Here is a 27431-nt window from a genome sequence, read left to right as displayed (position 1 = left end):
ATTAAAATGAAGAACATGTTACCAATACAAAACACGCAATAATGAAATATACAACAATACAAATAGTAACATTTCAAATACAAAATGTTACTCAGGGCTGTACACGGGGTACCAATGGTTTTGCTGAAGGCACCTTCGCAGTGCTGCGTGTGTGATGTGGCTGTGTGTGGAGGAGTGTCCACTCCAACCTATAACCAGCTCACTCTCTACAGGACCAACAGGAGGGGTTTGAAATTCACACAGCTCAACCTGGCCAGTTTGTTTATGATTCTGAAGTTGCTAACAGTCTGTAGCAATATCTTAGACGCCTCCTGGCCCCCTCACACACAGCATCGGTGTGTCCAGCCAGCTCGTACGAGGGGAGAGAAGGGCGCCAGTGATACAAATCAAGGTGCTCTTTTACAGAACACTGGCATTCCCAGCAGACTCAACCTAGTGAGAGGGTCATTCTGAGGGAGAATGTTTGTTCCCACCTCAGTCTGCAAACACTGCTGAAGGTCATAAAGTAGCTGTTTGAATTGGCTCCTTTGTAGTGGGGTGATGGCGGTCCAACAATGGCCATTTGAGTACCATGGTGATGACTTGGTGCACTTTACTGGAGACACGAATATGCTCTCCTTACAGATAGGGTTGGGTACCAAAACCTGGTGCTAATATGGCATCGGTACCTATATGATTGGTATGTACGTGACCGAATTGAGCGGTCGATTGAAATATTTGCCCTCTGGTGCTCTGAAACAGACGTAAGAAGCATCATTAGCGCACATGATCGCTAGTTAAATTATACTGCATTCATGTGGTGTCAGAATAATCAAAAGAATGATTACCTAACTGAGAAAATTCACGTGATTGCAAGTTGTAACAAAGTTTATTTTTTATTTTTTTCACCCAAAAAATGTTATTTAATGTCATCTACATTCATTTTTTATTTTTTATCTTTTTTTAAATTTGGCACCGGTATTGTAAAAACCCAAACGATACCCAACCGTACTGACAGGGCTGTAGAGGCTGGGCTGGAGCAGCTCTCTGGGTCCGTGCTAAAGGCTACCAGCCACACCGGACTGCAGGGCCGATGCCATGATGGAAAAATCTCAGATGACAAAATTCCACATGGTGAGTCTGTATGAGGAGGAGGTCAGAAACCACCCTCTCTTGGTTCACGTCTAGGAACACAAACCCTGGGCAGCTCCTGTACAGGGAGGAGGGGGGTGGGGAGGAAGGAGTGTGAGTTTATTCAGACCATTCATTTGCATTTGATTACATTCCTAACGCTGTGAAAGAACAGGTTGCTGAGTGAAGTCCTAGAGAGATGGAGGTGCAGGCTGGGCTGATGGGGTTAGAGGCTGGGCTGATGAGGCTGGAGGCTGATGAGCATTTTCTTCAAATGGGCAGATTCAGTGTGATTACGCCCGTCCACCTCCAGTTATTGTCTGTCTAGCGAACTGTAATTAACATGGCAGAGTTGTTTTCAGGTCTCACTTCTGTCTGTCTGTCGTCGTCCCCCCGATTGTTCCCAGTTCATGTTTTTTTTTTGTTGTCTCCCCTGTGAAGTGTTTGGTATTTCTTCAGTTTGGTGCACAATGACGCATACATGACGTGTTGGGCTCCCTAAATGGAGCTGCAAATGGTGCATGAATATGCATGTGAAGTGACAACAGAAGCAATGTCAACAACAACAATGATTAATCACAGGATGAGTTAACCAGATCAGCCTGTCTGCCAGCCGGAGGAGGGTTGCAGTTGTTGGTTTAAGACGCTGCGTGCTGCAGTTGTAGTCCTGGCTCTGGGTTTAAGACGCTGCGTGCTGCAGTTGTTGTCCTGGCTCTGGGTTTAAGACGCTGCGTGCTGCAGTTGTTGTCCTGGCTCTGGGTTTAAGACGCTGCGTGCTGCAGTGTTGCTGTCCACACTGTTCTGAGTGCTGTTCTCTGGGGTGGTCTTGAGGCCTGGATGTTCTCTCCCTCCCCAGGCAGGCTGTACCTGTGTAGTCTGAGAAAGTGTTGCAGAAGTTTCTACTTCCTGGTTATGGAAAGTACATCGAAGGTTGTCAGTTTCATGACTCACTTTCACTGTAAGAGTGACTCAGTATAAAATGTAGGTAGAATGGGCTGCTGAAGTGTGTGTGCGAGGGAGAGTTTGTGTGTGTGTGCGTGAGACAGTTTGTGTGGCAGGAGGTTGCAGAGGACTGAGTGCCCTCTGCTCATGGCCGTACACCCAGGAGAAGTCCATCTGGACAGAAGCTGTCTGCTGTGGATAGCTCGCTGGATAGCTTGCTGGATAGCTCTCTGGCTAGCTCGCTCGCTGGATAGCTCTCTGGCTAGCTCGCTCGCTGGATAGCTCTCTGGCTAGCTCGCTCGCTGGATAGCTCTCTGGCTAGCTCGCTCGCTGGATAGCTCTCTGGCTAGCTCGCTGGAGATCTCTCTGGGTAGCTGGCACAGTCAGAGACGGTGCCTCCCCCGGCCCTCTCCCCGGCCCTCTCCCCGGCCCTCTCCCCGGCCCTCTCCCCGGCCCTCCCCCCGGCCCTCCTTTTTTCCCCCGGCTATGTTGTGCGTCTGCAGCTTCACCAGGTTGCCCAGACACTCTGCCTCCTGTCCCTCTCCCAGCACCATGACTCAGCAGATCCTGCAGGGTTCCCTCTCCCAGCACCATGACTCAGCAGATCCTGCAGGGTTCCCTCTCCCAGCACCATGACTCAGCAGATCCTGCAGGGTTCCCGGCTCGCTGCCAAGGCACACACCAGACCAGAGCAATAAATAACCATCCTCACAAGCACAGAAACTCAATTTACGTCAAAATAGTGAGAGTACCATATCCCACCATATAAACTCCTCAAAAAAAGTTCGGAAAACGTTATTTTGGTCGATTATTTCTCCCCTTTAATAATACAAATTGGTATTGTGTTTGATACCGTTGGAAAGCCTGATTAGTCACCTTTACAACGAGGTACAACTTGTAAGGATTGTGCATTCATGGAATGAGCAACACAGCTAACCGTGTGGGTAGAGGCCCAAAAGAAATTGACAAAATCCCCTGCAATATTGTTGTGGCTGCGTATGGATCTTCCACACACTACTGAGGTCCCTGACAGTGTAACATGAATAAAGTGTAAAAATATGCCAATATGTGTTGATTTTTCCTTATTACTATGCCTTATTATTACTGTGGGAGAGTGCAATCATCCAATCCACCAAGCAACTCAAAACGAGAGTGAATACCAACAGAAGAATATTGCAGGGGATTTTGGCAATTTTTTTTGGGCCTCTACCCACACGGTTAGCTGTGTTGCTCATTCCACAAATGCACGATCCTTAAAAGTTGTACTTCATTGTAAAGGTGACTAATCAGGCTTTCCAACGATATCAAATACAATATCAATTGGTATTATTGAAGGGTAGGAATCGACCAAAATAACGTTTTTTGAGGAGTTTATTAGTTTAATTTAGATAATATATAGTCAGAAATCTCCTATACATTTAGTAATATATATATGAAAAAAACTACAAAGTTTGCTAGGCCAAAAAGAACGTTAATCTTGCGATAAAAGGACATTTGAATGATTCACACATTTAAATGTGATTTAGTACTCTGTCTGTGAATAAAAAGATTCATCAAATCTACATTCTTGATGTGAGGTAGAAGAGACTATTTAGATGTAAATGTAGCATTCATGGTATTAAGGAGTGGGGACATTTTAATCACTCTGAGCTAATCACTTAAGCACAGTACAGCTCAACTTCACAGACGAGAATGGCCCTCTGCTAAAGGAGACTGCAGAGATGGAAGTCTTCCCTGGCTTTGACCACAGCCTGGCCTCTAGGTTGACTGAGTGAGGACAGCCCTACTGGCCTCTATGTTGACTGAGTGAGGACAGCCCTACTGGCCTCATCGTTGACTGAGTGAGGACAGCCCTACTGGCCTCTAGGTTGACTGAGTGAGGACAGCCCTACTGGCCTCTAGGTTGACTGAGTGAGGACAGCCCTACTGGCCTCTATGTTGACTGAGTGAGGACAGCCCTACTGGCCTCTATGTTGACTGAGTGAGGACAGCCCTACTGGCCTCTAGGTTGACTGAGTGAGGACAGCCCTACTGGCCTCTATGTTGACTGAGTGAGGACAGCCCTACTGGCCTCATCGTTGTTTGGGTTAACACGGTCCTCCTTCAGCTCTGTCCCCTGTGGGCTCGACCTCACTTGGTGTTTCATCCCAGCTGGGGCTGGTAGTGCCAGCCACACACCGACAGCTCCGACAGCCTTACCTCCATGAGGGAGAGGAGATAGAGGGACTCTCTGGAAATGGAGTTGTGGGGGAGAAAAAGGGAGGAGGTAGAGATGGGGATTGATAAACAGAGAGAAAGGGAGGGCGGGCCTGGCAGGGTATCAACTCTGTGAACACACACTGCCGGACAGTGCCAGAGAATTCAGCACGCAGACACGGGGGACAGACACACAATGTACAAACACACACACACTTCCACATTTTCCGTTCCAGAACTGTACTTCTCAACGTGCTCTGCAGATGCTGGCCTTGTTTGTCTCCCTCCTAGAAGCCTCATACTGGCCTCATCTCAGCTTGGCTAAATAGGGACAGACAGTATGCCCCACCCCCCCTCCTGCAGCAGCCTAGCCCCCCCCCTCCTGCAGCAGCCTAGCCCCCCCCCCTTCTGCAGCAGCCTAGCCCCCCCCCCTCCTGCAGCAGCCTAGCCCCCCCCCTCCTGCAGCAGCCTAGCCCCCCCCCTCCTGCAGCAGCCTAGCCCCCCCCCCCTCCTGCAGCAGCCTAGCCCCCCCTCCTGCAGCAGCCTAGCCCCCCCCCCTCCTGCAGCAGCCTAGCCCCCCCCCCTCCTCCTGCAGCAGCCTAGCCCCCCCCAGTGTGACAGGCGTGTGGTGTCGGGGTTCAGTGTGACAGGCGTGTGGTGTCGGGGTTCAGTGCGACAGGCGTGTGGTGTCGGGGTTTGCACTCTTACGCTCTCATCTGTGTGTCTGAGTGAAGACTCCTCCTTGTTGAAGGAGAGGCTGATTATGATATTCAGACCACAGACTCCACCAGTGATAAATAGCGGAGAATGAAGCACTCCATTTACTTTCAGTGATTGAGCCTATTAAGGGGAGGCCTGGGAGATGTACTCAGGCTCGTTCATTGAGGTGAGTTATTGATCTGTTAGAGATGGATTATGTGGTCTCCAGGCACCCCTCTAATTGTCTTGGGAAGATCAGTGTCATTTTAGCAGCTAGTCCTGCAAGGTCCAAACCCCAGTCACTACCTCTCTGTTTCCTGCCTCCCCCCTGCTCCTCCCTGTCTCCTTATTACCATTGAGAGAATATGAATCCTTGTCATATAACTAAACACAGACAGAAATGTATGTAATAGTAGCGCTCGTGTTGGTTAACAGCAATGTGGATTGACGATGGAGGACAAACATATCAGGTGGTCTCACTAATCTGTCACAAACTCAACTCTTAAGAGTCAGAAAAACAGCAAACCAAAAACAAACATGGTGGACAGCGACAGTGTCCTTCCCCCCTCCCCTCCCCCCTGCTGTGTCCTCCTGCCCTCTTGTTGCCCCCTGGCCGCACCCCCCCTCCCGCCCCCCCATGCCCCTCTCCCCGCCCCCTGTCCTCCCTGCCTGTGCCACACACACAGACAGGTCTCTGACGATAGCGCAGGCTGGCTGTGTTTGGTGCTCTGATGAAAGGACAGCATGTGGGTAGTGTGTGAGCTGCTTGCTCAGACACCGCCGTTGGGCTAGTGCTAACATTACGTGCTTAATAATTTATGTCTGGGAGACGGGCACAAAGGCTGCGGGGGGGGGTAGAGACGCACACACAGCCTGGATAATGGCCGGTGCTTAGTATGACATAAACACAGAGAAAATGATGCTTCTATAAGTAGCATGTCATCTACTCTGGGAACAGGGCTGATTTGTGTCGTTTGTTAGCTCCATGTTTTAATCAGTCGGGGGCATAAACACACTGGTGTTTTAATGTATATGAAGACGTTCCTGAAACGGTGAAGGACTAGGCTGTGTTTGTTTCTAAATGATATTATTTGGGCTTCATCCTCCCTGCTGTGCTCTCCTCCTCTCCCTCCCCATTCTGTCTGCTCTGCTCCCTTCTCTGCCAAGCTGCCTCTCTCTCACACACACACACACACACACACACACACACACACACACACACACACACACACACACACACACACACACACACACACACACACACACACACACACTCACTCACACAAACACACACTCTCTCACACACACACACACACACTCTCTTTTCTCTGGCAGCCAATAGGAACGCACTGGTCTCCCCATTGCTTGCCACTCAACGCCTTGTTGCCAGGACAACAGGAAGGCATGAGACCCACTTAACTTGAGCATTCCAAACTTTGTGTTTGACTGAAAACAAGTAAAGGTCTTTCTGTCTCAGTCTGCATCCCGTCCATCATGTTGCTGTTATCTCCTGTTGTTCTGTCTCCTCAGTCTCTTTCTGTTCCTGTGTGTTTGACCTTGTTCCCCTGTGAACCCTGTCCCCGTCATACTGAATCAAACCACATTTTGCAGATGTGGCTCTGCCAGGCAGTGGGTCAGTGTGGAACTGTTCCCCTGCAGGTCATCTCAGAGCCTGGTGTGACCAGGGTCCTAACTGTGTCCTCTCCCCTGCAGGTCCACCATGGCAGACAGCTCCATGCTCCTCCTGGTGTGCAGCCTGATGCTGCTCCCCTCGTCCACACCGCAAGGTAAGCTTCACACCCTGGCCTGGCCCCCCACACACCAACACATGTACACACACCCTCCCATACATGTGTTCCTGAGCACACACAGGTTAGCCTGCCACCATACAGCCTGGCTGTGTTCCTGAGCACACACAGGTTAGCCTGCCACCATACAGCCTAGCTGTGTTCCTGAGCACACACAGGTTAGCCTGCCACCATACAGCCTGGCTGTGTTCCTGAGCACACACAGGTTAGCCTGCCACCATACAGCCTGGCTGTGTTCCTGAGCACACACAGGTTAGCCTGCCACCATACAGCAGCCTGGCTGTGTTCCTGAGCACACACAGGTTAGCCTGCCACCATACAGCAGCCTGGCTGTGTTCCTGAGCACACACAGGTTAGCCTGCCACCATACAGCAGCATGGCTGTGTTCCTGAGCACACACAGGTTAGCCTGCCACCATACAGCCTGGCTGTGTTCCTGAGCACACACAGGTTAGCCTGCCACCATACAGCCTGGCTGTGTTCCTGAGCACACACAGGTTAGCCTGCCACCATACAGCAGCATGGCTGTGTTCCTGAGCACACACAGGTTAGCCTGCCACCATACAGCCTGGCTGTGTTCCTGAGCACACACAGGTTAGCCTGCCACCATACAGCAGCCTGGCTGTGTTTCTGAGCACACACAGGTTAGCCTGCCAACATACAGCAGCCTGGCTGTGTTCCTGAGCACACACAGGTTAGCCTGCCACCATACAGCAGCCTGGCTGTGTTCCTGAGCACACACAGGTTAGCCTGCCACCATACAGCCTGGCTGTGTTCCTGAGCACACACAGGTTAGCCTGCCACCATACAGCCTGGCTGTGTTCCTGAGCACACACAGGTTAGCCTGCCACCATACAGCAGCCTGGCTGTGTTCCTGAGCACACACAGGTTAGCCTGCCACCATACAGCAGCCTGGCTGTGTTCCTGAGCACACACAGGTTAGCCTGCCACCATACTACCTGGCTGTGTTTCTGAGCACACACAGGTTAGCCTGCCACCATACAGCAGCATGGCTGTGTTCCTGAGCACACACAGGTTAGCCTGCCACCATACAGCCTGACTGTGTTCCTGAGCACACACAGGTTAGCCTGCCACCATACAGCCTGGCTGTGTTCCTGAGCACACACAGGTTAGCCTGCCACCATACAGCAGCCTGGCTGTGTTCCTGAGCACACACAGGTTAGCCTGCCACCATACAGCAGCCTGGCTGTGTTCCTGAGCACACACAGGTTAGCCTGCCACCATACAGCCTGGCTGTGTTCCTGAGCACACACAGGTTAGCCTGCCACCATACAGCAGCCTGGCTGTGTTCCTGAGCACACACAGGTTAGCCTGCCACCATACAGCAGCCTGGCTGTGTTCCTGAGCACACACAGGTTAGCCTGCCACCATACAGCAGCCTGGCTGTGTTCCTGAGCACACACAGGTTAGCCTGCCACCATACAGCAGCCTGGCTGTGTTCCTGAGCACACACAGGTTAGCCTGCCACCATACAGCCTGGCTGTGTTCCTGAGCACACACAGGTTAGCCTGCCACCATACAGCAGCCTGGCTGTGTTCCTGAGCACACACAGGTTAGCCTGCCACCATACAGCAGCCTGGCTGTGTTCCTGAGCACACACAGGTTAGCCTGCCACCATACAGCAGCCTGGCTGTGTTCCTGAGCACACACAGGTTAGCCTGCCACCATACAGCAGCCTGGCTGTGTTCCTGAGCACACACAGGTTAGCCTGCCACCATACAGCAGCCTGGCTGTGTTTCTGAGCACACACAGGTTAGCCTGACACCATACAGCCTGGCTGTGTTTCTGAGCACACACAGGTTAGCCTGCCACCATACAGCAGCCTGGCTGTGTTCCTGAGCACACACAGGTTAGCCTGCCACCATACAGCAGCCTGGCTGTGTTTCTGAGCACACACAGGTTAGCCTGCCACCATACAGCAGCCTGGCTGTGTTCCTGAGCACACACAGGTTAGCCTGCCACCATACAGCAGCCTGGCTGTGTTCCTGAGCACACACAGGTTAGCCTGCCACCATACAGCAGCCTGGCTGTGTTCCTGAGCACACACAGGTTAGCCTGCCACCATACAGCCTGTGGTGTACTTCCCAACAAGCACATATCATCAGATCTGTGCCGTCACCGTGTCAAGGACAAGCTTTGGTTCTCTCTGTTTTCTTTGTCTGTTTCGCTCTCTCGTCTTTGTTTTACCTCTCCATCTCTCTTCTTCTCCCGCTCTCTTCTCCTCTCCTCTCTCTCCGCCTCCCTCACCCCCTGTCTGTCTGTCTCCCTCACCCCCTGTCTGTCTGTCTCCCTCACCCCCTGTCTGTCTCCCTCACCCCCTGTCTGTCTCCCTCTCCCCCTGTCTGTCTCCCTCACCCCCTGTCTGTCTCCCTCTCCCCCTGTCTGTCTCCCTCACCCCCTGTCTGTCTCCCTCACCCCCTGTCTGTCTCCCTCACCCCCTGTCTGTCTCCCTCTCCGCCTGTCTGTCTCTCTCACCCCCTGTCTGTCTCCCTCACCCCCTGTCTGTCTCCCTCACCCCCTGTCTGTCTCCCTCACCCCCTGTCTGTCTCCCTCACCCCCTGTCTGTCTCCCTCACCCCCTGTCTGTCTCTCTCACCCCCTGTCTGTCTCCCTCACCCCCTGTCTGTCTCCCTCACCCCCTGTCTGTCTCTCTCACCCCCTGTCTGTCTCTCTCACCCCGTCTGTCTCCCTCTCCCCCGCTGTCTCTCAGCATTTTTGTAACAACTGCAGTAACATGCTCTCAGAGGCGTGAGGAGCGAAGGTTTGTCGCTGTGGAGGCTGACTATACACATCCCCTCCCAGCGCTCTTAAACACTAAGATTCCCATCAGGGTGATGGAGGGAGCCAATGATGTTAAAGCACATAGGCTAACTCATCACTTGGTAGTCTGCCTTTCACAGATTGGCGTGTTGGGATTGTGGATTGGAGCATCTCTAGATCATAGCAGTTGCCATGACGGTGTCTGTCTGGTTGTGACCGACTGACTGTCAGTCTGGCTTTGTCTATCTGACTGTCTGTGTCACTGCCTGACTGACTGACTGTCTTTCTGTGTCTGTCTACTGAACTGTGCTGTCTGTCTGACTGTGTTTGTGTCTGATACCGGGTGTGTCTGTGAGGAACCTGTTTCTGTGCTGGTTACAAATGTTACATAAACGTGAAACTTGATGTGTCTGTCTTGACTGTGTGTACAGATACAGGGATCGTCAGCAACAGCGAGTGTGTGTGTGACGGTCAGTCATGTGACGGTCAGTCATGTGACGGTCAGTCATGTGACGGTCGAGGGCGCTGCTTTGGCCAGCAGTGCTTCTCATCTCTCTCCTTCCACAACGGGACTCTGCTCCAGGAGAAAGGGTGCATTGTGGGTAGCGGTCAGGGGCCCGTAAGCTGCACAAACCACCCTTCCCCAGACCTGCTGGTAGAATGCTGCCACGGTGACCTCTGTAACCAGAATGTCACCATGGAAACCCCAACGAGAGGTGAGTGTTTGTCGTATGTTGTCCACCTCCCTACCAGCTGCAGTGGTATATTGACACCATAGAGTGACTGTCCCCTATAACCCTAAAGTGACATAATGGCAGCGTGACATCATGACAGCGTGACATCATGACAGCGTGACATCATGACAGCGTGACCAGGGCTTGCACATATATATTTTTTTTTTTTTTTAAAAGTTTGACAAAATATTTTCGAAAAGGTTTTGAAAGGTTTGAAAAATATTTATCACAGGGCTCACAACTACGTTTTTTCCTCATAGTACCGTCCCAAACTGAACTTGACCTGTCCCAAAATGTAAATTATTGTGTTTTTGCATTTGGACATTCGGACATGGGTCTAAGTTATTTGCAACACTTTTTAAGTAATCCATACAGTCGTGGGGCTCAAATCAATGTCTGAATGTCAATTTGAATACATAAACAATAGAATACCCAATGTTCTTGCTTGTTTCATGGTGGGGATAACACAATTCTTGGTGTGGCTGTAGCCCAACCAAGCCACACCCTGCCGCTGTGACTCTGTGACTCTGCTGAAACTGAACGGCCAATAACGGGACACACATGGCTAATGTAACTAAACAATACAACATCACTATATGCTGTGATGTAAAACATGCTGTGATGTGATATATAACGTCACTATATGCTGTGATATAAAACATGATGTGATGTGATATATAACATCACTATATGCTGTGATGTATAACATGCTGTGATTTGATATACAACATCACTATATGCTGTGATGTGATATACAACATCACTATAAGCTGTGATGTGAAGAGAAAAGCAGCAGATATCTTATTCTGATGGTGTGTGTGTGTACCGCACACCCTAACGGACTCCCCTCCCATCCCTCCCAGACGAGGGCGCCCCCGCCGGCCGTCCGGTCTTGACTGAGCAGGAGTGTGTGTGTGAGGGTGGGCGTTGCCACGGCGCCCAGCGCTGCATGGGGCAGCAGTGCTTCTCCTCTGTGAGCACGACGGAGGGCGGGGCCACGGCAGGGGGCGGGGCCACGCTGCTCCAGAGGGGCTGTCTGAGGGCCGACCCCCACGCCGCCGCCTTCTGCGCCACGCCCCCCTCGCCACGCTACGCTGTCAGCTGCTGCCAGGGTCACCTGTGTAACATGAACATCACCGGGGAGAGCTCCAGCAAAGGTACGCCAACACTCACTGCACACATCTCACCTGCCTCTGTGGTGCATCACTGCACACATCTCACCTGCCTCTGTGGTGCATCACTGCACACATCTCACCTGCCTCTGTGGTGCATCACTGCACACATCTCACCTGCCTCTGTGGTGCATCACTGCACACATCTCACCTGCCTCTGTGGTGCATCACTGCACACATCTCACCTGCCTCTGTGGTGCATCACTGCACACATCTCACCTGCCTCTGTGGTGCATCACTGCACACATCTCACCTGCCTCTGTGGTGCATCACTGCACACATCTCACCTGCCTCTGTGGTGCATCACTGCACACATCTCACCTGCCTCTGTGGTGCATCACTGCACACATCTCACCTGCCTCTGTGGTGCAAATGTAATCAGCATATTGCCTTTCTTAGCCTAAGGTTACTGAAGCACATAGACCTCCTGTCCAGGGGACTCCAGCCCTGCTCCTGGAGAGATACCTGCCTGGAGGTTTCTGCTCCACCCACACTTGTTGACCTGATTCAACACTAGTTACCTGATCAACCAGCTCATTATTAGCATCAGGTGTGTTAGGTTAGTGTTGGAGCGTAAACCTACAGGCAGGTAGCTCTCCAGGAACAGGGCTGGAGACGCCTGTCTTAGTCTAATGAACGGTACCTTTACTAGTACATACCACAATTACTGTGCCATACTAAGAAGGGAAGCAGAGCTAGATTCAGGAACACCAGCATTCACACTCCTCCTTCAGCCTCTCTCCATCAGCCTCCCAGCCTCCCTCCATCAGCCTCCCAGCCTCCCTCCATCAGCCTCCCTCCCAGCCTCCCTCCCAGCCTCTCTCCCAGGCTCTCTCCCAGCCTCTCTCCCAGCCTCCCTCCATCAGCCTCCCTCCATCAGCCTCCCTCCATCAGCCTCCCTCCTAGCCTCCCTCCCAGCCTCCCTCCGAGCCTCTCCATCAGCCTCCTAGCCTCCCTCCTAGCCTCCCTCCATCAACCTCCCAGCCTCTCTCCCAGCCTCTCTCCCAGCCTCCCTCCATCAGCCTCCCTCCCAGCCTCTCTCTGTTTGTACTTGTGTGCAGGGGAGGAGGTGAGGCCGGTGGCCCGGGAGCATGACTGTGTGTGTGAGGGCAGCTCGTGTGGGAGCAGCCAGCGCTGTGTGGGCCACCAGTGCTTCTCCAGCCTGACGGTGAACGCAGGCGTGCTGGTGTACCAGAAGGGCTGCTTCAAGGTTTACGAGCAGAGCAGGCTGACCTGCAAGACCCCCCCCTCCCGCGACCAGATCGTCGAGTGTTGCCACGGCCACCTGTGCAACATAAACATCTCGGTGGCGCTTCCCGTCCAAGGTAATAAACTACACTACCCATAACACAACACGACCCTCGTTGGTATTGTGAAGGAAAAAAAAAAAAAGATTGAGTGAAAGAAGGTGACCTGTGTGGTGTAGGACGTGTGTCACGTGTGACACACAGAGGGAAGAGTGACCTGTGTTGCCATCGCTGTTTTGCCAGAGTGCTATTGGTCGAGCTCCTCAGGCCTCCGCCATGACACCCTGAGCTGGCAGGCCGTGGGGCTGGACCGGCGGGAGAGGAGGAGGACGAGGTTGTGAATATTGTTTAGTCATGGTCCACTTCTCCCTGTGTCCTCTCAGCCTGCCAGGGTAGGCTGAGGGGGGGGGGGGGGGGGGCAGGAGGGGGCAGAGCCCCCTGGGAAAGGAGAGGGTTGTTCTGCAGTGACCAAAGGTCCAGTGGAGTCTCCACCTCTGACTCCGCCCCCCACCCCCCAGGGCACAACTTCACAAGCCACCTACAAGCAAGTGTTTCTCAAACCACAGGATTGTCTTGATCAGCTATGAAGCTTATCTTCTCTCTGTCTGTTCAACAATAATTATATTGTTTTTGTCATGTTGAATATCCATCTGTTAACACATATTACTTAGACACAGGCAGGCCTGGACTGGTAATCTGGCATACCGGGCACTTGGGGCCAATATGATATATTTGATTTTTTTATAAACTTAAAATTGGCCAACGACCGGCCCATAAAGCAGGGACAGCGGCCCATTGGTTCATTTTCCATACTGACATTGGGCTGGCCCAATCACATCTCTTAACAGACTCCACCTCTCCCCCTCTGTTTCTTGTGTCAGATGCAGTGGCTGAGCAAAAATGCCAGGACCATTTTTTGTCCCAGTCCAGCCCTGGACACAGGTTCTGTATTTGTCTCAAGTTAGGTACGCTCGTTTGAGTTATGATGGTGTGCAGGACGACAGCCAGCCTTCAGTGTTTGAGGGAGAAAAGGGGAGCACTGTCTGTGCTGCAGACTGGGCAGGCTCTGTCCTGGAATGTTTGGAGTGTGTGTGTGTGTGTGTGTGTGTGTGTGTGTGTGTGTGTGTGTGTGTGTGTGTGTGTGTGTGTGTGTGTGTGTGTGTGTGTGTGTGTGTGTGTGTGTGTGTGTGTGTGTGTGTGTGTGTGTGTGTGTGTGTGTGTGTGTGTGTGTGTGTGTGTGTGTGTGTGTGTGTGTGTGTGTGTGTGTGTGTGTGTGTGTGTGTGTGTGTGTGTGTGTGTGTGTGTGTGTGTGTGTGTGTGTGTGTGTGTGTGTGTGTGTGTGTGTGTGTGTGTGTGTGCAGAATAAGCCCTGTCTTAGAGATTGGAAGTTTGAATATTTTTACTGATTCGGTACTTTGAATCACATTCAATGGAACTTTCCAAATCCTTTTGGTGAACAAAACACCACAGTCTCTACAGCCTCACAACCCACCGCCTCTACAGCCTCATAGCCTCACAACCCACAGCCTCATAGCCTCACAACCAACAGCCTCATAGACAGTCCCACAGCCTCTACAGCCTCATAGCCTCAGTCCCACAGCCTCTACAGCCTCATAGCCTCACAACCCACAGCCTCTACAGCCTCATAGCCTCACAACCTACAGCCTCATAGACTCAGTCCCACAGCCTCTACAGACTCATAGCCTCAGTCCCACAGCCTCTACAGCCCCCGATCCTGGGGGCCAGGGTTGCCATCCTGTGTGGTCCGTCTGACGAGGCAGCTGTGGGTGGGAATGTTTACTTCAGCGTGTCTAATTATCATCGCCTCCCTGAATGATGCCCGTCTAAGCAGGGGGCTTTGGTAACTGCTGAGGTCGACCCCGGGCAGCGCTCACCTGGCGGCGCTGTGAAGCACTCTGAATACACACAACATGTTTCATTCATTTGTTCTCAGAATAGAGTTAGACTCTGTAAAGGACTGTGAGCATTTGAGGATTATGCGTGTCTGAGTCTGTGTTTATCACCAGGGTTGGTTATGTGGAGAAGGAAGCATGTAGACACGCCTTCCTGGAAAACAAGCTGGATTTAGGAGGATCTGTCTGTGTGGAACTGATGTTACTGTGTATGTGTTTCCATGGATTTATCCTCCTGTTTGTTGTTGGTTTTATGAGCCAGCGAAAACAAACAGGGCAGACTGGACACTAAAGCTGCTTTCATCTTTGGATCTACATTGACATGTTTCATAGTGTAGGACATGGCTTAATCCATGTCTGGAACACTGGATTGAACAGTATGAAACCTTCAGTATCTATCTCTCCCCCCTCCCTGTCTCTCCCTGTCTCCCTCCCTCAGCGGGCGACGTGCCCAGCTACAGCGTGAGCACCCTGGCCGTGGTGATCGCAGCGCCCATCCTGGTGCTCATGGTGCTGTCAGCCGCGGCCATGCTGGTGTTCAGGCGGATCCACCAGCACCAGATGGAGAGACTGACGGCCCGCGATGCCGAGTACGGCACCATTGACGGGCTGATCGCCTCCAACGTGGGAGAGAGCACCCTGGCTGTGAGTAGAGACCTGGAGACTAGTTAACCATGCACCCTGGAGACTAGTTAACCATGCATCCTGGAGACTAGTTAACCATGCATCCTGGAGACTAGTTAACCATGCACCCTGGAGACTAGTTAACCATGCATCCTGGAGACTAGTTAACCATGCATCCTGGAGACTAGTTAACCATGCATCCTGGAGACTAGTTAACCATGCATCCTGGAGACTAGTTAACCATGCATCCTGGAGACTAACTAACCATGCACCATGGAAAGCAGAATAGATGGCTAACCAACCCAAGTGGTGAGCATAGCATAGTATAGTGGTGCATATAGTATAGAACAGTGGTGAGTATAGTATAGTAGAGTGGTGAGTACAGTATAGGGGTTAGTATGGTATAGTAGAGTGGTGGGGGGGGGGGGTTCAAAATAATTCCTTCGTTAATAATTTGTTACACAGAACTTTATTATATTAAATAATATTAATCAAAAATGGTTCACACGCCCAACCCAAAATACACACATTTAACACCCTATACAAAATTCACACCCCATTCAAGTCCTATCTGCCAGAAACGGAAGAATAGAAATGAGTTCCCTTATCCTGAGACCTGCTTTCTTACCTGCCTGTTTCTACATCTGTTTGTCCAAATCACCTGTTGTTTCAGCTGGCTCTCTCACAGCAGCATGTTGGATGCTGTCCTCCTCTCCTACTCTTTCTTCAATGCCTAACGAATCTCTCTCTTTTCTCTCCCTGACCCTGTCTTTCTGCTTGAGCAGCACTGGTTGAAGCCTGAAAATAATTCTGGGGAAATTGTGGGGTGTAGTAGTTACTGCACTACTACAGAAGTGTAGTAGTTAGCTAGCTCTACAATTTGCCGGGGCTAGGTCTGAATCTAGGAGAAAAACGGAGCTGCCAGCCGTATGCAGGTAGCAACGCTAGTGCTAAATAACTATTTAGCTGGTCGGCTCCATGACGCCGGTAAGTAGGGCACGTGAGATTTCTCACCAAAAGAACAAAGAGGAACCCACTTGTCTAGCAGATTAAGACATGTTCATAGGTACATAGCGAAAAGTAACCTCAACTTTCCTAGACGTTCATGGTACTAATGCTGAGGGCTCGCTGATATCGCTGTCTGTCTAGAACGGCGTATCTATGTGTCGTTGCTGACGTTGTGACTGTGTGTCTCTCTTCTATAGTGTAGGGGTTATATGGTATAGTAGTGGTGAGTATAGTATAGGGGTGAGTATGGTATAGTAGTGGTGAGTATAGTATAGGGGTTAGTATGGTATAGTGTAGGGGTTATATGGTATAGTAGTGGTGAGTACAGTATAGGGGTTAGTATGGTATAGTGTAGGGGTTATATGGTATAGTAGTGGTGAGTACAGTATAGGGGTTAGTATGGTATAGTGTAGGGGTTATATGGTATAGTAGTGGTGAGTACAGTATAGGGGTTAGTATGGTATAGTGTAGGGGTTATATGGTATAGTAGTGGTGAGTACAGTATAGGGGTTAGTATGGTATAGTGTAGGGGTTATATGGTATAGTAGTGGTGAGTACAGTATAGGGGTTAGTATGGTATAGTAGTGGTGAGTATAGCAAAATACAAGCGTACAATAATTTTAAATCAGTTACAACTAACCAACAAGAGCAACAAGTCTCTCAATAAGAGTCATTGTGATCCCGGAGTACAGTGAGTGGGGTGAGTGAGAGTATAGTATAGGGGTTAGTATGGTATAGTAGTGGGGGGTATAGTATATGGGTTAGTATGGTATAGTATAGGGGTTAGTATGGTATAGTAGTGGTGAGTACAGTATAGGGGGTATAGTATAGGGGTTATAGTATGGTATAGTAGTGGGGGGTATAGTATATGGGTTAGTATGGTATAGTATAGGGGTTAGTATGGTATAGTAGTGGTGAGTACAGTATAGGGGTTAGTATGGTATAGTAGTGGGGGGTATAGTAAAGGGGTTAGTATGGTATAGTGTAGGGGTGAGTATGGTATAGTAGTCGTGAGTATAGTATAGGGGTGAGTATGGTATAGTAGTGGTGAGTATAGTATAGGGGTTAGTATGGTATAGTAGTGGTGAGTATAGTATAGGGGTAAGTATGGTATAGTAGTGGTGAGTATAGTATAGGGGTTAGTATGGTATAATAGTGGTGAGTATAATATAGGGGTTAGTATGGTATAGTAGTGGTGAGTATAGTATAGGGGTGAGTATGGTATAGTAGTGGTGAGTATGGTATAGTAGTGGTGAGTATGGTATAGTAGTGGTGAGTATAGTATAGGGGTGAGTATGGTATAGTAGTGGTGAGTATAGTATAGGGGTGAGTATGGTATAGTAGTGGTGAGTATAGTATAGGGGTTAGTATGGTATAGTAGTGGTGAGTATAGTATAGGGGTGAGTATGGTATAGTATAGGGGTTAGTATGGTATAGAAGGTTAACCCACTCTGCGGGCTGTTCTGTTCTGGTAACACAAAAGGTTTAGAAAACAGATGGTGTTTTCAGAGCCCAGGCCTGGGTGTGTGGAGGTCTGGTGTGTGGAGGTCTGGTGTGTGGAGGTCTGGTGTGTGGAGGTCTGGTGGGTGGAGGTCTGGTGGGTGGAGGTCTGGTGGGTGGAGGTCTGGTGGGTGGAGGTCTGGTGGGTGAAGGTCTAGTGGGTGGAGGTCTAGTGGGTGGAGGTCTAGTGGGTGGAGGTCTAGTGGGTGGAGGTCTGTGTTTCTCAGTGGAACTGAATGAGAACTAACCACATTCAGCGTGTAGGTATGCAGAGCACAAACAGCTTGCTGGCATGTGTGGATGTTGGCATTCCTGCGTTTCTGAAGAATCCTGTTGCGTGCTCAGCAAACTAGCAGGCCATCATTCCCACAGAAAACATTCTGTGGATTTTTAAAAAGGTGTTTATTTTAGTTCAGAGAGTTGTGCTACAATCTCTACAGAGATGCATGTGTGTGGCGGTCCATACGATTGGAACTAGATTAACTGTTTTGTTTAAAGATTCTTGGCCAGCAATGAGAGAATCCATCAAGCCCACACTGTAATCAATATTAGTTTAATAAACTTCAGCAGTTCCACCCACTCCTAAGCCCAGACAATCCCATTTATTTTTAATTAAAAACTTTAAGGGTGAACAGGCCAACTGTTTACTCTAAAGTATGACCATTCTCTGTGTGTGTGGTTGTGTGTGTGACTGTGGGTGTTTGTGTGTTGGCTGATGTTGGATCTATTTCAAGCTGTTTTCAAAGCCCCGTCACAGCACTTGGCAACAGAAAGCCCAGATATGCATCCGCAGAATGCTTGGTGTAACTAAGAGCAGCTTAGCATGCACACTGAGGAGGGTTATTAGAACCAGTGACGGCTGTGAAGCATGAGCCGGCAGCTCATGTCTCTCTGCAGCTCATGTCCCTGTCTCTCTGCAGCTCATGTCCCTGTCTCTCTGCAGCTCATGTCCCTGTCTCTCTGCAGCTCATGTCCCTGTCTCTCTGCAGCTCATGTCCCTGTCTCTCTGCAGCTCATGTCCCTGTCTCTCTGCAGCACATGTCCCTGTCTCTCTGCAGCTCATGTCCCTGTCTCTCTTCAGTTCATGTCCCTGTCTCTCTGCAGCACATGTCCCTGTCTCTCTGCAGCTCATGTCCCTGTCTCTCTGCAGCTCATGTCCCTGTCTCTCTGCAGCTCATGTCCCTGTCTCTCTGCAGCTCATGTCCCTGTCTCTCTGCAGCACATGTCCCTGTCTCTCTGCAGCTCATGTCCCTGTCTCTCTTCAGTTCATGTCCCTGTCTCTCTGCAGCACATGTCCCTGTCTCTCTGCAGCTCAGGGTCAGGCTGCTGACCTGCTGGTTGCTCCACAGTCCAGACCTGTCCAAGCTGCCAACAACCAAGACTCCATGCAAGCAAAACCACTTTGGTGTTTGTTTCATAGGCTCCTGTTTTAGAGTTCTTCTGGGTTCCAAACTGCCTTCTGCTCAGCTGTCGCATTTTTCTTCTTAGTATTATTATTATTATTATTATTATAGCTGTTGTATTAATATTATTATTATAGTTGTTGTATTCTTATTCTTAGTATTATTATTATTATTATAGCTGTTGTATTAGTATTATTATTAGTATTCTTATTCTTAGTATTATTATTATTAGTAGTATTATTATAGCTGTTGTATTATTCTTATTCTTATTCTTATAGCTGTTTTATTATTATTATTCTTAGTATTATTATTATAGCTGTTGTATTATTCATGTGCTTCTCTGTGGGATCCGCCCAGCTCTCCCAGTTAGTTTTGAGTCCGCTGCTCAACACTGCCCCCCTGTGTCTGTCAGGAGGCACTGCAATCCTGGAGAGGAGATCAAATAAAAGGCTTAGCAGCCGTTGTGCATGTTGTGTGTCTGGCAGTGGGATTAGATCAAATCTCCAGCCCCCTCAGTAATCAGCGAGGGGGGTGGCTGCTGCTGTTTTCCCAGCAGGGGGCCCCCGTCTCCCCCAGACACCCTGCACAACCCCCCCAACACACACACACTCTCACACAGAAACACACTCCTGTACACACACACTACACCCTTCCACACACACCCCTATATCCATACCCCAAAAATACACAATTACAAACACTGCCTGCTTTTTATTCATGACATCTGTCTATCCCCCTCTCTCCCTCCATCTCTTTCCCTCCGTCTCTCTCCTCATCTTTCTTCCTCCCTCCCTTTTATATTCCCTCCCTCCCTTTTCTCCCTCTCCCTCTTTCTTTCCCTCCTGTTGGGTCTCTCCCTCCTCCCCCCCCCCAGGACCTGCTGGATCACTCCTGCACATCAGGAAGTGGCTCAGGGCTTCCGTTCCTCGTCCAGAGAACCGTCGCCCGACAAATCACCCTCAATGAGTGTGTGGGTGAGTACCCAATCAGAGCCCCCGGTCTCAGCCAGTGTTCCAGAGAGCCTCCTCCTCCCTCTTACAGAGGCGGCCAGGCCGGGCTTGAGGTTGGTGTTCCTGGTCCTGTCCTCTTACCCTGGTGGGTGTTCCTGGTCCTGTCCTCTGACCCTGGTGGGTGTTGGTGGTCCTGTCCTTTGACCCTGGTGGGTGTTCCTGGTCCTGTCCTTTGACCCTGGTGGGTGTTCCTGGTCCTGTCCTCTGACCCTGGTGGGTGTTGGTGGTTCTGTCCTTTGACCCTGGTGGGTGTTGGTGGTCCTGTCCTCTGACCCTGGTGGGTGTTGGTGGTCCTGTCCTTTGACCCTGGTGGGTGTTCCTGGTCCTGTCCTTTGACCCTGGTGGGTGTTGGTGGTTCTGTCCTTTGACCCTGGTGGGTGTTGGTGGTCCTGTCCTCTGACCCTGGTGGGTGTTCCTGGTCCTGTCCTTTGACCCTGGTGGGTGTTCCAGGTCCTGTCCTCTGACCCTGGTGGGTGTTCCTGGTCCTGTCCTCTGACCCTGGTGGGTGTTCCTGGTCCTGTCCTCTGACCCTGGTGGGTGTTCCTGGTCCTGTCCTCTGACCCTGGTGGGTGTTCCTGGTCCTGTCCTCTTACCCTGGTGGGTGTTCCTGGTCCTGTCCTCTGACCCTGGTGGGTGTTTCTGGTCCTGTCCTCTTACCCTGGTGGGTTTTCCTGGTTCTGTCCTCTGACCCTGGTGTCTAAGCTCTGCTGACACCCAGCCAGCAAGTTCTCAGAGCAGCATTTCCTCCTGTTTAGCAACAAAGTCCAGCGTGGGCAGCCAGGGAATTATATTATTGGCTAACATGTTTGTTTGATCATGTGTCATTGGGATATAGTTATTCATGTGAAAGGTTAAGCTAGTGAAAGCTTTTTTTAGCTGTACTCAAATACAATTATACTATAAATGTCTTGTAATTTAGTGTGGCTTTTGTGTTGCTAATTTCCCCTAACCCGTCAGTTGTGATTGGTGTCCCCCCCAGGTAAGGGGCGCTACGGGGAGGTGTGGAGGGGCCTGTGGCAGGGGGAGAGTGTGGCTGTAAAGATCTTCTCCTCCAGAGACGAGAAGTCCTGGTTCAGAGAGACTGAGATCTACAACACCGTCCTGCTCCGGCATGAGAACATCCTGGGTGAGTGGAAGCTTCCAGAACCTTCTAGACGCCTCCCTCCTCCTGAGTCCAGCGAGAGCTGTGCTTGATGAGGGAAGTTCTCACCCCAGATCTAGATCGTGCTCTCCTGTTGTTTTCCTGAAGGCTAATTATGGAGTTGCTTACCCTTGGAACAGCATCTCTAGTAGCAGAATTCAGTTTTTAACACTACAGTATTAGAGTTAAAAATACAGTTCTAATACACTTGACCTGTAACTGCATACATAGTAATGTTATTTGTACATGCATCTTCTCACAATCACAGTAATAAGCACATGTGGGTAGTGTATTGACTGTGACTGTGGATTGAAAAGCTCCACTCCACTGCACGTGGGTTAAATGTGTGTGTGTGCCTCCGTGTGTGTGTGTGCCTCCGTGTGTGTGTGTGCCTCCGTGTGTGTGCCTCCGTGTGTGTGTGTGTGCGTCTCTGTGTGTGTGCGTCTCTGTGTGTGTGTGTGTGCGTCTCTGTGTGTGTGCGTCTCTGTGTGTGTGTGTCTCTGTGTGTGTGTGTGTGCGTCTCTGTGTGTGTGCGTCTCTGTGTGTGTGTGTGTGCGTCTCTGTGTGTGTGTGTCTCTGTGTGTGTGCGTCTCTGTGTGTGTGTGTCTCTGTGTGTGTGTGTCTCTGTGTGTGTGCGTCTCTGTGTGTGTGTGTGTGTGGTGTGTGTGTGGTGTGCGTATCCCCCCCTCCCCCCCCAGGCTTCATCGCGTCTGACATGACCTCCCGTAACTCCAGCACCCAGCTGTGGCTCATCACCCACTTCCACGAGATGGGCTCCCTGTATGACTACCTGCAGCTCAGCACCCTGGATGCCTCCGGCTGCCTGCGCATGGCCCTGTCCATCGCCAGTGGCCTGGCCCACCTGCACGTGGAGATCTTCGGCACCCAGGGCAAGCCCGCCATCGCACACAGAGACCTTAAGAGCAAAAACATCCTGGTTAACAAGAACGGCCAGTGCTGCATCGCTGACCTGGGTAAGGACCAGTCTAAATCAGACTGGACTACATCATTACCATTACAAAGTGGCTTTAACAGATGCTTTCAGCCCAGACGGATGTTATGGGTTATTTACGTTCTTCTGTGTTGTTTACCATGTTGCCCGTGGACAGAGTGTGTCCACGGGCAACATGGTAAGTTGCGGTGAGTGTGTAGTTTAAGTTGCGGTGAGGAAGTGGCCAGGCCTGTGTGTCATCATCACTCCCAGCATGCCCCCCTCTATGCCCCCCTCTGTCCTCCCACACAAGTGTTGTTCATTAGAGGGAGTGGTCTGTTGCACAGGTGGCTCTCAAAGCTTAACCAAAAATGCATTAAGGAGCACTCAGTGTTGGTCACATCCCATGGTGTTCCTCACAGTAATCATGGGAACATGAGCTAATTCTGTGCCCTGTAATCTACCTTGATTCACCACAACAGCAGCAACATCAACGTGCTTGTCTTGTTTTTGTGTCTTACGGCTGCTCTTCATGAAAACACATTTGAGGTAGTTTTTGTGGTGGCTGTGACAACAATGGAGATGTTATTTTTCCTCATCATGATGCTTATGTCACGTAATGGTGCACTTTACCTTCATTATAACATATTTTTATAATAGTTCAGTCTCATCAGAATCAGAATGGGTTTTTATTGCATTGTAAGTTAATACAAACACAGAATTCAACATCACTTTGTCGGATTTTCCATCCAACAAGGCAGCAGACAACCTTAACTGTCTCAACTTGGTTTGTGTTTTTTCCCCCTCAGGTTTGGCTGTGATGCATTTCCAGGACACCAACGAGCTGGATGTTGGTAACAACCCCAAGGTGGGAACCAAGCGCTACATGGCTCCTGAGGTGCTGGATGACTCCATCCAGATGGACTGCTTCGAGTCCTTCAAGAGGGTGGATGTCTGGGCCCTGGGCCTGGTGCTGTGGGAGGTCGCACGGAGGACCGTCAGCAACGGTCAGTAGCACCTGCGGGGCGGAGCGTGTGGGGCGGAGCGTGTGGGGCGGAGCGTGCGGGGCGTGCGGAGCGTGCGGGGCGGGGCGTGCGGAGCGTGCGGGGCGGAGTGTGCGGCGCGTGCGGGGCGGAGTGTGCGGGGCGGAGTGTGCGGGGCGGAGTGTGCGGGGCGGAGCGTGTGGGGCGGAGCGTGCAGGGCGGAGCGTGCGGGGCGGAGTGTGCGGCGCGTGCGGGGCGGCGCGTGCGGGGCGGAGTGTGCGGGGCGGAGTGTGCGGGGCGGAGTGTGCGGCGGAGCGTGCGGGGCGGAGCGTGCGGGGCGGAGCGTGCGGGGCGGAGTGTGCGGCGCGTGCGGGGCGGAGCGTGCGGGGTGGTGCGTGCAGAGCGTGCGGGGCGGGGCGGAGCGTGCGGGGTGGTGCTGTTGTGATGACTTGTCTGAAATGGATCCTGCTGTTTAGGGTTACTTCCTGCTTTTTCCACTCACACTTAAAGGTCCGGACACGGGGACTGCAGATATTTAACGTATTGGTCCTTGGTTCTTGCAGGACGCATTTCACTCCCTTTTCACTCTTGCTCAACTATAGCAAGTGATTCCAGCCCAGAAAATAAATGATAGTGTTACAGATTTACTTTTATCTTTCCAGCTAATTCCAGGGGGTTCATCCTGTCCTTGAGGCAGTGTTTCTAAGTAAGCATGAACATGATTCCCACAGCCTAACCATCCTTCTTGTGGTTTAGGCATCGTGGAGGACTACAAGCCCCCCTTCCATGATGTGGTCCCCAGCGACCCCAGCTTTGAGGACATGAAGAAGGTGATCTGTGTGGACCAGCAGCGACCCAACATCCCCAACCGCTGGTTCTCCGACCCGGTGAGTGGAGTGGTGAAACTGTTGTCATGGAGATGGGGATGCCGAGAGGGGAGGGGCAGAGTCCTGCTCTGCTGCCTGCGATCAGAACTGTCTCCAGCTGTACTTAACTCCCCATCTGAACACAGCACAATGCTTTGTTAGCTGTCATTGTCAATCTGTAAAATGCTAACAATAGATGACAACAATAGATGACAACAATAGATGACAACAATAGATGCTAAGTGACTAACGAGTTTCCTGGTGCTGACCCATCTCCTCTGTGTTTTTCAGACTTTAACTTCCATTGCTAAACTCATGAAGGAGTGCTGGTTTCAGAACCCGTCAGCCAGGCTAACAGCACTGCGCATCAAAAAGACTCTGACAAAGATCGACAACTCTCTGGACAAAATCAAAGTGGACTGCTGACTCTTTCCTGAGGGGGAACCATGCTGAAGGCCTTTAAGATGTTCCCTCAGGGGGAACAATGCTGAAGGCCTTTAAGATGTTGCCTGAGGTAGACAGAGGAAACAAGGGACTGGGATGGGGTCAGTGCCCTTATAGTGGCACATGGTATTTATTTGAAACACTTTGCGGGACACATTTTGGCATCCAAAGATGGTTTCCAGGGCATTTCTCAGCCAGTTGGTCAGGGATGGGAGATCCATACAGATAAGAGCTGCACCAATGGAACGCGTTCATCAAGGAAGAAACTGTTACTTTAGATCTTGAGTATATCGCTTTTGTATAGAACTGCAGGTGTATTGACTTTTTAGTTTGAAGACATTTCTGAACACATTTCATTTATCACTGTCAGCTGTGCTTTATCTCCATTGTTGCACTAGCAGTCCTTACTGGCACTGCATAGGAGGCATCTGGGAAACAAAAACACAACTTGCCAAAAACAATTAGCTTTTTTTGTTTTATACACAAACTCGATTTCTTTACTGTTGTCGGAAAGCATTGAAAAGGGAGTGTTATGGTTTACTCTTACTGCATCTCGAGCACCGTTGTTTACATGTCGTTGGAACAAGTCTTTTGGTAATTCACCACAATTATAGTCACTTCTCTTCCTGCTGAGGTGTGGTCTAACGTACTCCTGTCGCATAAACTTTGTATATTACCGTACATTTCACATGACGTTATGTACCTGTCTGTTATCTGCTCCATCAGCTTTATCCAGACAAATGCTAAGAGAACAAATAAAATATTAACTTAGATGACGCTGAACTCGTTTTGTACAGGGGCAGAGATTGTCTGTGAAGCTAAACTATAGTCTTAACGCGTGCATTGTCTAATTGAAGTCGATCTTCAACCTTTTTTATTTCTTTAATATTTTATATTAAGTAGTGCAATTGATTAAATAGAGAGGAAAAAACTTGTTGTTTATGTCCGTGTCATCTGTTGGTGGTGTCACCGCTACATACACATGCACGATCCAGGGATGCCATCTTCTGTCCTCATGATCCAGGATGCCATCTTCTGTCCTCATGATCCAGGGATGCCATCTTCTGTCCTCATGATCCAGGATGCCATCTTCTGTCCTCATGATCCAGGATGCCATCTTCTGTCCTCATGATCCAGGGATGCCATCTTCTGTCCTCATGATCCAGGATGCCATCTTCTGTCCTCATGATCCAGGATGCCATCTTCTGTCCTCATGATCCAGGATGCCATCTTCTGTCCTCATGATCCAGGATGCCATCTTCTGTCCTCATGATCCAGGGATGCCATCTTCTGTCTTCATGATCCAGGGATGCGGTTCAGAAGCCTGTTGAAAGAGCCAAGCAGACCGCCATACACAACCAGATCATGTTTGGATTTGAACGGCATCACGGCGTATCCATTGACCCCCCCCTCCCTCCTTCTGCTGACTGCAGAGTCAGTCCCTGGCTACAGTGTCAGTCCCTGGCTACAGTGTCAGTCCCTGGCTGCAGAGTGTCAGTCCCTGGCTACAGTGTCAGTACCTGGCTGCAGAGAGTCAGTCCCTGGCTGCAGAGAGTCAGTCCCTGGCTACAGAGTCAGTCCCTGGCTGCAGAGAGTCAGTCCCTGGCTGCAGAGAGTCAGTCCCTGGCTGCAGAGAGTCAGTCCCTGGCTGCAGAGAGTCAGTCCCTGGCTACAGAGTCAGTCCCTGGCTACAGAGAGTCAGTCCCTGGCTGCAGAGAGTCAGTCCCTGGCTGCAGAGAGTCAGTCCCTGGCTGCAGAGAGTCAGTCCCTGGCTGCAGAGAGTCAGTCCCTGGCTGCAGAGAGTCAGTCCCTGGCTGCAGAGAGTCAGTCCCTGGCTGCAGAGAGTCAGTCCCTGGCTACGGTTGCTTCAGAAATCTGTCCAGCTCCCTGTACAAAGGAACTTTTCTTGATTTCACTAACAAATATGTAATACAGAAAAGTATGCCAAGCATGTTAATTCATGCCGAATCGAACACAGCTCCAACCCTGCAGGATTTTTTTTTTTTAAATGTTCATGGCTACAGCCTTCACAGCAGCAGCCACAACCTCTCTGTAAACCAGCTTCCTGACTAAACCTGTAATGGTGATTAATATTTTACAACCAAAAATGGGTCAGATGAATTGTACAGAAATAGAGCTGTCTGCTTTCTGGCAGACTGGCCCACTGTCAGGAATCCACACCAGGGTTACCACGGGAGCACACCAGGGTTACCACGGGAGCACACCAGGGTTACCACGGGAGCACACCAGGGTTACCACAGGAGCCTGGGAGAGCCTTAAACATTTGTCAATATGAGATATACAAAACCAGTCTCCATCCTCATTGAGTATGTAGATACATATTAAAACTTCCCTAGAAACAGTTGCTGGCAGGCATCTAATTATCTGTAGATTTAGCAAGCATATCACCCAGTCATGTCCACCTACATGACTGCTTGTGAATGAATGAATTATCATGAATGCTAATAGCCACCTCTCTCATCCCTATCCATCCGGTTTGTAGGCTTGCAGTCATTGTTTCAGCAATATCTGCACTTAGAAATGACCTTAGATGCATCTAAGCTCCTTGGATCCACTGCTATGATTCTAAAAGATACATGTTGCCTTCAAAACACACTGACACATTGAAGCAGTTCTTTGAATTCACAAATATGTCTCTCATATGTAGGCTATGTAGCCTTAGTTCAAATCAAATCAAAATGTATTTGTATAGCCCTTTTTACACGCAAGCATGTCACAGAGGGCTTCACATACGCCCATAGAACTGCCCCGCAACCAACCTAAACCCTCAAGGAAGACAAGGAAAAACTCCCAACAGGAGAAAAAATGGAAGAAACCTTGGGAGGAGCAATTCAGAGAGGGATCCCCTCCTCTAGAGACGGTTGTTGAGAGAGAAGAGCAGAACACAGGCTAAACATAGT

General features: G+C 50.4%; 1 protein-coding gene across 2 annotated transcripts in view; it reads left to right on the top strand.

Moving 5' to 3' along the window:
* The window catches only part of LOC136958747 (activin receptor type-1-like), a 30665-nt gene extending 5234 nt beyond the window's left edge, over window positions 1-25431 (top strand). Inside the window, exons 2-13 of one of the 2 annotated variants that reach the window (XM_067252855.1) lie at window positions 6661-6734; window positions 9966-9994; window positions 10025-10250; window positions 11132-11425; window positions 12502-12765; window positions 15040-15245; window positions 20010-20109; window positions 21125-21271; window positions 21985-22260; window positions 23027-23224; window positions 23957-24087; window positions 24358-25431. In XM_067252855.1, coding sequence (XP_067108956.1) covers window positions 6668-6734; window positions 9966-9994; window positions 10025-10250; window positions 11132-11425; window positions 12502-12765; window positions 15040-15245; window positions 20010-20109; window positions 21125-21271; window positions 21985-22260; window positions 23027-23224; window positions 23957-24087; window positions 24358-24492 — 2073 coding nt within the window. In that variant the 5' untranslated portion in view covers window positions 6661-6667 and the 3' untranslated portion in view covers window positions 24493-25431. Of the gene's footprint in view, window positions 1-6660; window positions 6735-9965; window positions 10251-11131; window positions 11426-12501; window positions 12766-15039; window positions 15246-20009; window positions 20110-21124; window positions 21272-21984; window positions 22261-23026; window positions 23225-23956; window positions 24088-24357 lie in introns of both variants that reach the window. The other variant, XM_067252847.1, reaches the window with a different exon arrangement.
* The last annotated feature ends 2000 nt before the right edge of the window (window positions 25432-27431 follow it).

Source organism: Osmerus mordax, chromosome 2 (genome assembly GCF_038355195.1).
Source record: "Osmerus mordax isolate fOsmMor3 chromosome 2, fOsmMor3.pri, whole genome shotgun sequence".
NCBI lineage: Eukaryota > Metazoa > Chordata > Actinopteri > Osmeriformes > Osmeridae > Osmerus > Osmerus mordax.
Note: the sequence above shows the minus strand (reverse complement) of the source record. Positions and strands in the feature narration are given on the sequence as shown.